At 39.1% G+C, this 12,188-nt stretch overlaps 1 protein-coding gene across 4 annotated transcripts in view; it reads right to left on the reverse strand.

Annotated features, from left to right (window-relative positions):
* Positions 1-9,727: 9,727 nt before the first annotated feature.
* SUN2 (Sad1 and UNC84 domain containing 2) overlaps positions 9,728-12,188 on the reverse strand; it is a 28,148-nt gene continuing 25,687 nt past the window's right edge. For 3 of the 4 annotated variants that reach the window (XM_087723197.1, XM_087723195.1, XM_087723196.1), the window contains exon 18: positions 9,728-11,191. In XM_087723197.1, coding sequence (XP_087579323.1) covers positions 11,075-11,191 — 117 coding nt within the window. In that variant the 3' untranslated portion in view covers positions 9,728-11,074. The remainder of the gene's footprint in view (positions 11,192-12,188) is intronic. The other variant, XR_015697719.1, reaches the window with a different exon arrangement.

The raw sequence follows: 12,188 nt of genomic DNA on the forward strand, positions 1-12,188 counted from the left end.
TAAAGTAGAACAAAGTGCATCATTAAAGATTGCACCAAACAGTTTCTTAATTTGCTTTGTCCCTTCTACATTTACAAATAATGGGTATTTTAAGACTTTTCAAGATTATTTTCTTTTAGTGTCTGGAAACTGTAGCCCATTTCACTACAGTAGTCTTAGTACACAAATAGTCAGTATATAATTGGTTTTAATAAGCAAGTTTATTTTTTAAATCAGTCCCCCCACCATCTGGTTGGATTACCATTCCGTAATTTCCATATAATTCTATCTGTAGTTGTCTGACTGGAATTGTAAGAGTTGTAGCTCAGCATTCCTATTGTCAGCAGAATAGGGACGGCTACATTACAGTGGCTGAAAAGCTCCCATTCCCATTAGATGTTTTGATTCTTTAAAAAGAGAAAGGAAAAATAAATAGATAAACATCGTGAGTGCTACAGCAGGAGAGTTAAATTAGTTGTCATAGATGGTATCATAAGAACTGGTTGTTATACTGTATGACCCATGGTCATGCCACTATGTCCCATTTGGAATAGTAATGAGAATTGTAAATGGAGAAAAATATTTTCCCATGAAAATGTTACGTTATTTGTAGAGAGCTCAGGCAATTTCTTTATCATAGTCTTGAATGTTCTTGCTGTATAAATGGAGCTGTAGATAGTGGAGACAGAAGAGAGTTGGTGCCATAGGGAGAAGCCAAATTTGGATGCATAATTCTTTTTTTTGTCCCAGCTAGTTCTAGTAAAAAAAAGCACAAATACTTGCTTTTCTTACAAGTAACCATAATGAAACATGAGGGGGAAAGAGCTCAACCCCCTGCCCCTGATCAGTTGGGAATTGTAAATGCTTCTTAGGAGAAACTGAAAAATAAGCAGCCTATGAACCTCATGTTACCCTTCCCATTTTGCAGCCCCAATATTGCTCTTTAGAATAGCCTTGAAAAAATTCTGAGCACAATTTTGGGAAAGGACTCAAGGCGAATGACTTTAAAAAGGGCTCTAAGAAACCTAGTGCATCGTTTAAAAAAATACAGCACTCCCCACAAAAAATGAGAAGAGGAATTTTGATTTTGCCCAGCCTAGTAACATCACTGCCTACACATTGCTGCAATTTTTACAGGTGGAAAAATATTCACTTTTACAAAGTGTAATTTGTAGGAGGCAAAATATTGTCATCTCTGGAGCAAATTGCTTCTGACTTTTGAATAATCAGCCAAGACGGCATTTCCCTCACAACTTTCTTTTAGGCTTCTGTTTGCCACTAATGGGAAGATTTCCCTTTGATGTGATTTGCCAGAGTGGTACTAACTTCTTCAGCTCTGTTTCTTGCTTCTTCATAAACAGCTCTAACCACATCAGAAGAGAGTAGGCCGAGTAATCTCTCTGTTGGTCCATTGCCTCCGCTTAGTTAAAGAAGTGTCAGTGAATAAAAAGGATGTTACCATCTGTCTGCATTACTCCCACTTCCTCCATACACATGAACTTTAAAGAAAAATGTTATACACAGAAAAAGCTGCTTGTGCTATTTTATTCTCTCCTTGGAGTGTGGTACAAAATCCACCCTAAAAGTGCCAATGTTTGGAGAACATCCAAACGATTGTTTTATTAATTCCAAAGCTAGCAGGTTACAATGAGTCATTGGTCTCTTGCAAAGAGCAGGAACTGTAACATTATATAAATCTTATGGGGCTACCTAGCAGAAAGCCCAAATACAAAATAATGGCTTTACAATTAATAGGGAAACAAGATAATAAAAAAGCAACCACCCAGGTTTATTACTGTTTATGAAATGTAAAATCATTAAAGATACATTCCTAGAAAGAAATACTGTGTAGTATTTTTGCTGTATGAGTTGAGCCAAGGTTTTGGTTGTCATCCTAACAGGCAACCCTGCATTCACAGCCAGAAATAAGGAGGCACAACAGCTTATATCCTTGTGTTCTGGCCCCACTCAAGGCCTGAATAATACCTTAAGCACTGGGAGACACACATTGCCACAGTTTAAGTCATTAAAGCATGTTACATGAAGTCTACAGGAAAGGGCATTAAATAAATGCAATATGCTGTACTATACACATGTAAGTAATCATGAACATGGTTATAAACTGATTCAATCCAAGTTCTTATTTCAATTTACGACTAGAGCAAACTGCATGCTTTTTTAAATTCTCTGCAAAGCAAGGTTTTTGGATAGTTCTAGTTTCCTCCTGTATTCAATATGTCATAAACATCTCACGGACTAGTTCTTGAGCTCCTAGCTATAATATAGAAAAGTGTTTCCTAAATTGGGGTCTTCTGGATGAACTGGAACAGCATCTCTCCTGGCCATGCTTGTTGGGAATTTTGGTCTCAACATATTTGGAGGGACCCAGCTGGAAAATTTGCTGTAAAGTGTTGGTGGACAGGGAAACAGCCTCATTTGCCCAACCTGTTGCAATTGTTCTGTTCCATAAACGAAGTTGCATGTCGCTATATGGAAAAAACTCCTCCCCCAATATGCATTTTGGTGAACTGACAGACAATACAACTTTGAAATTAAGACAAAATACAAAGTAGACTAGGAAAATATTGCTTTTCCCTCTTAACTCTTTCCCATTCAATTCTACTCTTAGGATGTGGATTCTATTAAATGGTAGGAATTTATTAGTGCTATTTTTAAATAACAGCAGTTATGCATGTGTATAAATGCATATTCATTTTCACGTTCTTCATCTAACCATGTACTGTCTTATCAATATGCCATTTCTTGATTTTTCTCCTGCAGTCAAACCCTGAGAAGGAAACCAAGTAGTGTGAAACGTCTGTCTCCTATACCTAGCCTTCGATTCTGCTCCTCACACTAACTTCTACTACAGTGAGTCTGTCATTAATGAGTCTTATCTAATTGACGACAGAGGATTTTTCTCTTAAAACTAATGTGGCCTTTGATGAGCCATTGGAAAGCAGTTCTTGTTCTGTAGCTTGCATGTTCTAAAATATATGGAGGGCACTTGCTTGAGAGAATTTAATATAAGCTGCAAAGCAAAAATTGGGAACTCATAGCCCTTCAGATGTTTTTGAACTAGGTTCTGGCTGACATTGCAGCGGGACAGTTGTGACTAGCAGGAGCTCCGTGAGGCCCAGTCAATTTCTGCCTGCCTGGAGGTCCCATGGGGCCAATGTCACCCTGTAGGGGTGACGAAGAGTGGAAGGATCCTCTGTAGATTGCAAAGGACTGCAACCCCCTTGCTAGATCCAGAAAAAACTTCCTGACCCACAGAGAAGAAGACAGCCATTACGGCTGAACCAAAGCTGTGACAGTTGGAATGAAGAAAGACTTCCCCTCCCTCCCTTTTAAAATTGGAATAGATGGTTCTTCTAGAATAAAAACCAGATTAATAAAGAAAATAGAGGAGTGTGGAGAAGTTGCAGGACTGAAAATAAAGAAAAAACTAAAAGACTAGTAAAAAACCTTACTGATAAACAGAAAAATAAACTGACAGGGAAGATAGATCTTCAGATAGTCAAGAAAGTGAAGTATTTAGGATTTTACCCAACAGCAAGATGTGCAACAATCAAAGACAACAACTATACAAAGATAATGCAATGAATTAAACTGGACCTGGAAAAGTGGAAAAGTTTGTAATTTTCAATGGTAGGATAAAAATGAGTATATTGCCGAAACTACTGTTCCTATTTCAAACCACCGATTAAATGCGAGAAAAAATATTTCGAGGAACTGAATAAAATAATTTTGAAATATATTTGGCAAGGGAAAAAAGCAAAATAAGATTGAAAATGCTACAGGAGTCTAAAAGTAATGATGGATTTGGGTTACTGGATTGGGAGCTGTACATCCAGGCATCTGCACTCATGTGGGTGAAAGACTGGATAAACTTGAGGGTAGAAGATCATAAGTATTGGAGGGCCATGATATTCAATTAGGTTGGCACACCTTTTGGGGGTATGGAAAGAACACAACACATAGATATTTTCAAAGATTATGTGAGGAATGCTTTATTTCTCGTATGGGACCAATTTAAAACAAAAAATAATAGGAAAATTCAGTCTGGCTTTCCACGATGGAAGCATTGATACATCCTAATATTGTTAACTTGGAAAAAATTGTAACCTATAAAGACGTCTTAAATGAGGAAGGGGAACTTAAAATTAGACAGGAATTATAAAACCAAGGGGTGGACTTAGCATGGTGGCTGCACTTGCAAATGCAATTGAGATATGAGAAAGATGTAAAAATATGGGTTTTTATAAAGAACCAACAACACTTGACTAGATGCTATTAGAGATAGATGAAAAATTGATAAAGAAACTATGTAATGTTTCCCCTTGCACATATGTGCTAATCGTTCCCAACTCTAGGGGGTGATGCTCATTTCCGTTTTAAAGCCAAAGAGCCAGCACTGTCTGAAGACGTCTCTGTGATCATGTGGCCAACATGACTAAATGCTGAAGGCACATGGAATGTTGTTACCTTCCCATCAAAGGTGGTCCCTATTTTTCTCGACTTGCATTTTTAAATGCTTTCGAACTGCTAGGTTGGCAGAATCTGGGATGAGAAACAGAAGCTCACTCCATTATGCGGCACTAGGGATTCAAACTGCCGAACTGCCAACCTTCCTGATCGACAAGTTCAGCATCTTAGCCACTGAGCCACCGCATCCCTTAAAAGAAACTATATAGTTACCTGTTAAGCCTCACAATGGAAGATGAACAAATTAAAAAAACAATAACATGGGCAAAAAAAAATTTGGTTATGCGATAGAACTAGACAAATGGCAAAAACTTTTGGACAGAAAATATAAACTGACAATGGCTACTTCATATAAGGAAAACTTATACAAAATGTTCTACAGATGGCATCTGCCAGTAGCAAAGTTGTTTAAAAGACTAAAAGACTTTTTTTATTGGATTTTTTTTTTAATGGATTTTATTGAGGATTTATATGCCGCCCTTTTCCCTGAGGGGACTCAGGGCGGCTTACAACAATGAGGGGAAGGGAGTGCAAGACAAGACTTAAAAAGAAAAAGAATCGTGAATAAAAGAAAATTATCCATAAAAACACAACATTCACTCAACATTCGGGCGGGGTGAGAGTAATCCTATCCCCAGGCCTGACGGGATAGCCAGATCTTGAGGGCTGTGCGGAAGGCCTGGACTGTGGTGAGGGTACGGATCTCCACGGGGAGGTTGTTCCATAATGTCGGAGCTGCAACTGAGAAGGCTCTCCTCCGCGTAGTCGCCAGTCGGCACTGACTGGCGGATGGAATTCGGAGGAGGCCTACTCTGTGCGATCTGATGGGACGCAGGGAGCTAATTGGCAGGAGGCGGTCTCTCAAATAGTCAGATCCACTACCATGGAGTGCTTTATAGGTGGTAAGTAAGACCTTGAAGTGCACCTGACGATCAACAGGTAGCCAGCGCAGCTCACGGAGGATTGGTGTTATATGGGCGAACCGTGGTGCGCCCATGATCACTCGCGCGGCCGCGTTCTGAACTAGCTGAAGTCGCCGGATGCTCTTCAAGGGCAGCCCCATGTAGAGCACATTGCAGTATTCCAGCCTAGAGATCACAAGGGCTCGAGTGACTGTTGTGAGAGCCTCCCGGTTCAGGTAGGGCCGCAACTGGCGCACCAGGCGAACCTGGGCAAATGCCCCCCTGGTCACAGCCGACAAGTGGTGGTCAAAACTCAGCTGTGGATCCAGGAGGACTCCCAAGTTGCGGACCCTGTCTGAGGGGTATAAATTTTGCCCCCCCCAGCCTGATTGATGGAACGTTAGCCAAATTTTTGGGAGGAAAACACAACAGCCACTCGGTCTTTTCCGGGTTGAGTACCAGTTTGTTAGCTCTCATCCAGTCTTTAACAGCCTCAAGGCCCCAGTTCATCACGTCCACCGCTTCATTGAGTTGGCACGGGGCGGACAGATACAACTGCGTATCATCCGCATATTGGTGGTACTTAATCCCGTGCCTCCGAATGATCTCGCCCAGCGGTTTCATGTATATGTTAAATAGCAGGGGGGACAGAACCGAGCCCTGCGGCACCCCATGGGTTAGGGGCCTCGGGGACGATCTCTCCCTCCCCACCAACACCGACTGCGACCTGTCCGAGAGGTAGGAGGAGAACCACTGTAAAACAGTGCCGCCCACCCCCACCTCCCGCAGTCGTCGCAGAAGAATACCATGGTCGATGGTATCGAAAGCCGCTGAGAGGTCGAGGAGAACCAGGATGGACGCGTAGCCTCCATCTCTGGCTCTCCAGAAATCATCGGTCAATGCGACCAAAGCATCGTTGCAAGACAGTCATAGGGAGTGGGGCTCTGCAAACCTAGTCTGAATTCTCCTCATGGGAGGGGAGGGGCCTTAAAGGGCTAAAGTCACCTTGTAGGGGTGACGAAGAAAGGAGAGACGCCTTGCAGATCATGGAGAGTGGCAACTCTCCTGCTTCATCCAAGGCTCATTCTCCTATTCAACGAGGAAGGAGAGGCAGCTATTATGGGCGCCATGAAGCTGGGACAACTGAAGAAAGAAATATTCTGGAGTTGTGTTTGAACAGAGGACTGGAGCTGGATGAGATGATTTTCAATTTCTTTACTAGAGATTAAACCCCAAAGAAAAGAAGTGCCAAAAAGATAACTCTCCAAAATGTTAAAAGAGGTGAACAATTACTTAGAGAAAGATTACAGACTCAAAAGAAAATTATATCCTAAGAGAGGATGTTTTTTAAATATAGAATGACTGGATTTAAATATCTTATTGGAAACATCTTGAATGGGAATTTTGAAATGCTGGAAACATTGGGTTGATTATTGGAAAAAGTGGAAGAACTTATTTGAAGAAATCGGAACACTGTCAAATTGGGTGTCACTCTGAAATTTTTGGCAATGATGCTATCTACTGGTGAAAGAAAGGAAATACACTATATCAAGGCTGGGAAGTCCTTGAAAAAATTTCTAATACTGAATGGAGGTAAACACATCTGGAAAACTGTGTTTTGATGTATACTGTCTGATACCTATTTGTTTCACAACTAAGGAGGAAAAAATTCCAAGATTTGAAGATTGCTAAGTAGACTGGTTAACAAACACTTGGAACTATTATCGAAATCAAAGAGCTGGTTATGTGGCTGATGAAGACAAGGGAAAATCTGGAAGTAGTAAACTGACTAGTGGATGACTATAAAGAACTATAAATAATGTGTACCTTGAGGAATAACTCTGGGACTCTGGGAATAAGTCAAAATAATATGACTTATTTGACAATAAGATCAGGTGAACAAAAATATCAATAAGTGCTCCTTAATTAAGCCTTTTAGCTTTCGTGCATCACAAGAATACAACTGCTATTTACCTTTACAGTATTTACCTTTCTCAACATTGTTCCATTATTTCACAAAACCACTGCATGTTCATCATGCCATATTAAACCCTAAATCAATCAAATGCTTTGAAAATGCACTATTCCAGAAGTTTCAGTTTTCTTCTAGATAGAACCATCCATTCTTTCAAAACAAAAATCCCTGTCCTTAACCGGTCCTTATTTTGGAGTAATTACAAAAAAGTTAATGTTACAATTAATGGTTAAAAAAAAATTATACATGAAGTACATGGGACAACTAAGAACATGGAGAATGGGGTGTATCTTAACATTTATTCCAAGCAGTGGAATATATATATATATATATTATATGCAGGCCTATAATGTGCCTGAAGGAGCATAAGGATTCAGAAGTTGAAACTATTTTTTGTAATTAAAGAGACAGCGGTTTTCCTTGCCAGAAGAACTCTTGCCTAATGTTTAAAAAAAGAGTGCTGGAAACAGCCTTTACTGTAATATTAAAGGGAAATTACTATAGGTCAAAAAACATGCAACATTACTGGAACATGAAAGATAGGATAAGATGCTACCTGATTGTGGGCACCTGATAAAGAGATACTGGAAGAATGATCAGCTAGCAATTCTTTGTTCTTATTCTTGGTGAAAGGACTGATAGAACCCACCTGTCACTTTAACAGGTATATATAAGGAAAGAGAGATAGTACCGGAGGTCTGCACCAACATCACAAATATTAGCTAGATCTTTCTGTTAGATGCAGCTGGTTAACAAAGTTTATAGAGACCAATAATGGTAACAAACCTTTGTTAGCTAAATATTTCTCAAGCATTTAATGTGTTGTGCTATGTTATGTCACAGCAGTCACATCTTCATACCGAAGAAGTGAGGCAAGGCCCAAGTAATACTATTTCTTCTATAATACTGCTATATGCATGCACCAGTTCTAGTTGCAAGAACCTTGTTCTTTGCCCCACCTCTCTCCTCTCAATAGGTGCATGGAATGAGTAACGGATACTACTCTGCCATTGTGGCCACCAAAGTGCAGCAGTAAACTTGTGCACATTGTGCACATCCACTATGTTTATATTTACAATTGAGAAAATGCTTTTAAAACAAAGCCCCAAAGCAGAGGAAATGGCCAAGCCCAGCCTACTCCACTGTCATTTATCCTTAGGGATGAAAGGAACCAGTTGACCCAATTGGACTAGGGTTTTTTTCCTGCTGCAAGAGAAATGCTGCAACTCCTCTGGATAGTGGTAGCAACAATCATTTGGAGATTGTTTTCCTAACTTTAACCACATATATCAAAGATTGAACCCAGGACATTCAACGTTTACAGTACTCTGGTGTAGAACACTATACCAGCCTGCTACCAGATATCTCTACATTCTCTCTTCAGTTGTCAGTATGGTTACCTACCTAAATGTTTATGTGGTTTCATTTAAATAATAAAAACCATTGCAGTCAAGAATAGAGATAATATTCACTTTGCCAGATTATTTTCCCCCATCTGACCTCTGTTCTGGTAATCCCAACCTATCTGGATTAATTCGGGGTCATCAAGTCAATGTCAACTATTAATTACCACACTGACAGACTTTTTGGAGGGACCCAAATTGGAAATGCTGGACAAGTCTTCCCCTTAGATCATTTTTTCTAAAGCAGGAAGCATTTGTTGATTCCAAAATTATTTCAGTCTGAAAAATTGGATCTTTTGAGACCCATGAAAGTCTCCATGCTCTTTTGCCATGTATAGCTATTTCCTTCTCAAGTAAGGGTGGAAGGAGGAATTATTTAGGCAACAATCCCAGAAGGCTATATCTACTGAGCAGAGATTTCATTCAAAGACGATCCATTTAGTCAAAAGAAAAATGTTCTTTACATAAGCCTATACTAAGTACAAACCTTTTCCACTACAAAGGGTAGCAGTTAAATAGAGTGTGACACTTTCAAGCAAAGAAAAAGGACACCGTTTTAAAAATCTTTCTATCTGTAAAATTGTTTCCGTGATCAACAATTAGCATAACAGGGAGATACGTAGTTTTTCTTGGCTTGCTGTTTTATTCTTTGCTGTGTTTGTTTTCTATTAAAGGGGGAGGCTGGTTTTTCATGCCATAAGTAATGTTTAAAAAATTATGCCATCTCAGGACTCTGATTAATGCTTATATTTTGCTATATAAATTGCGGAAATATAGCAGTTTTCTTTACTATTTAGTGATCATGGGATTAAGTTTAGCAAGTTATTATAGACATTTAGTTGCACTTTCTCTGTCTCAAGTAACTATTCAAATAAATGGCTAAAAATTCAATTAGTTTAGAAATATAAGGTTGTGGTACATTAGAAGTTCATGTTCCTGCTACTCTTAATGGCTTATGAGATTAATATGTATGTTATACAAGCTTAAAAACAGCATTTAATCCCTTTCCAACATATACAGTTCAAATCATGGCGGCTTCTGATATATCTACATTATCATCAGGAGTTGAAATCAACTCAAGAATCTTTTAACGTTTTGTGAACTACAATATGCAACTTGTCTGCTGAAAGCAGGTCGAAAGACAGAATTCAATAAGAAACAATTTTTGTCTTTGGAGCCAATATTGTAATACTGACGGTTGCAAAATATATAGGATATTCAAGAAAACAATATTCAGAGATATTTCATCTCTGAACATAATGGATACTTTGGCATTAGCAACCATCTCCCTCTTATTAGGAACTGGTGTATTTGATTCAAGGCCAGTGTGAAGGCCTGACAATATTATCTCATTTTCTAAGAAACAAAATACTGCATATTGGGACATATATGTTAACATTTAATCCATACAAATAACTTTAATTTATCTTTACACTATTTTCCTCATAGAAAAACTCTTTTTTTTCCATTCTTCAAAACTGCAGCTTCGAATTTCTAAACACATCACAGTTCCCTAATAAACAATCCCCTATTTTTCTCTGTAGCTTTTGAATCTTTGCATTGCTGCTTCCCATGGAATCCTGTCTACACAGGAAGAGGAATGGCCCTAAGTCTACAATCCTCATTCGTGACAGATTTCATGAAAACATTCCTTTACCTGCCTCCACACAATATGATGGTGATATAAAGGTGACCAAAGTTACACCACCACTTTTTTAAAACTTTCAACTGCACAGTTTCCAGTACACCTTCTGTATCCCCCAGAACCACTCAGAGTAGGCACAGTAAAAGGCACCTTTCTATGAAGAGGTTGAGGTTTGGGAGGAGGGGGAACACACTAATGAGGGCCTAAATAGGACCCTAGAATCTGGCAAAGGCTTTAATATAGCCTTACTTCACACCAAACCTTATGTCACTGCCATTTTTTTTCTGCATTGCTTAGCTTGTTTAAACATGCCTTCAGTCCCCAGAAAATTGAATTTTAAAGGAACAACCAGAAATCAGGTTTGGAGAAGTATAAAGGACGGGGTAAATATGAACTGGATTAAATATGTTTAAAAATCTGCTTTAAGAAGAACTAAATATAAAATACCAAATCCAAAAGGCCTCTTTCTTCCTCTGCATTCAGAAGAGTGTTGTTTCCAGGAGAGAGCTGACTGATCAGGGAGAGTCACAGCTTACATCCTGTCTCTGTGAAACATAGCAAAAAAGATATATTGCCCATTCCAAGTTGCTTGCCATCCTGGCACTGCTTCCCAACTGTCTTTCACAGTCTGAAGTGCAGATCTTGAGGTAGGTGACTTTAGAGCTAGTGGTGCAAGAAGACGTTATGAGACCAGCTCCCCATGTACACGGAAACGGTAAATGCAGGTGTATTCTGGATGGCCCCAGTTGCTGAGAACTCTTAGCTCCACCAGCTGGAAGGCTGCCTCTTTGTCTATATCCTGAGGATGGGAAAACAAAAGAAAAGGCTGACTTTTAAAAATGTGACCCACATAGAATGCTGGAGGATTGCTCCTTCAGCTTGGCCTAGTTTAGGTCAAACATGCATTTACTACCTGGAGAACAGTAACATGTCTCTGATCAGTTAAAACAGCAATATGTCACTTTTTCAGCTATGGGCTTTATTTTTCTCCCTGGAGATGCTAAAATATATATTTGGTCACAGAGTAAAGCGTGCATTTTTGGGGTATGATTTACCTTAAGGGAAAAAGTGGGTGCCATAAGTTCTTAAATGTTTGGTGCACACATTTTTAATTTTTTTAAAAAAAAACGTTGAAAATCGATTGTGCAGTCTGGGAGTGTTGGGAGCCACAAATTAAAGGCAAGATGCAAGGTACATGCATTCAAATGTATAAATAAACTTTTTAAAGATGCCTCTACCAACAACCAATAGGAAAGACCTCAAACATGATTTTAATTTGTTTCTATCATCTATAGAAATATAATGCCTAATTCAGCATCACTATCAGAACTCTGCAAGCATTGACAAAAGGGTACAACCTGCCTTCCTTCTTTCCCAACCTGTGCAGACCAGATAGCTTGAACTATAATTCTTCATCACTGTCCTAAATAGAGAAAGTGGGGGATCTAATCTTTCACATATGAAGAGCGCTGAGTTGGGGAAAGCTTTAAAGTCCATTTCTTTGACCAGGAGATATTAGCATATGGGGCAGAATGATCAATTTCTTCACTGTATTATAATTTATTGCATAGCCAGATGTTCAGACTGTATTTGATATTTTTATCCTTTTATCAAATCCTTCCCAAGGACCAGGGACAGGCAGATATGGATGTTTGATTGTGTTAATGATTATTATTATTATTGTTTTAGTAGGAGCAGACTCTTGGGCTATGTCCCTTAAAATGTTAGGAAAATCCACCTGTTGCCTCCATAATGGCTAATCCTTGGGTAACTCTGGAGGTAATAACACAGTGAGA

Source organism: Thamnophis sirtalis, unplaced genomic scaffold (assembly GCF_051295495.1).
Source record: "Thamnophis sirtalis isolate CommonGarterSnake01/CBP01778 unplaced genomic scaffold, rThaSir2_p1.2 scaffold_9, whole genome shotgun sequence".
NCBI classification, from domain to species: Eukaryota; Metazoa; Chordata; class Lepidosauria; order Squamata; family Natricidae; genus Thamnophis; species Thamnophis sirtalis.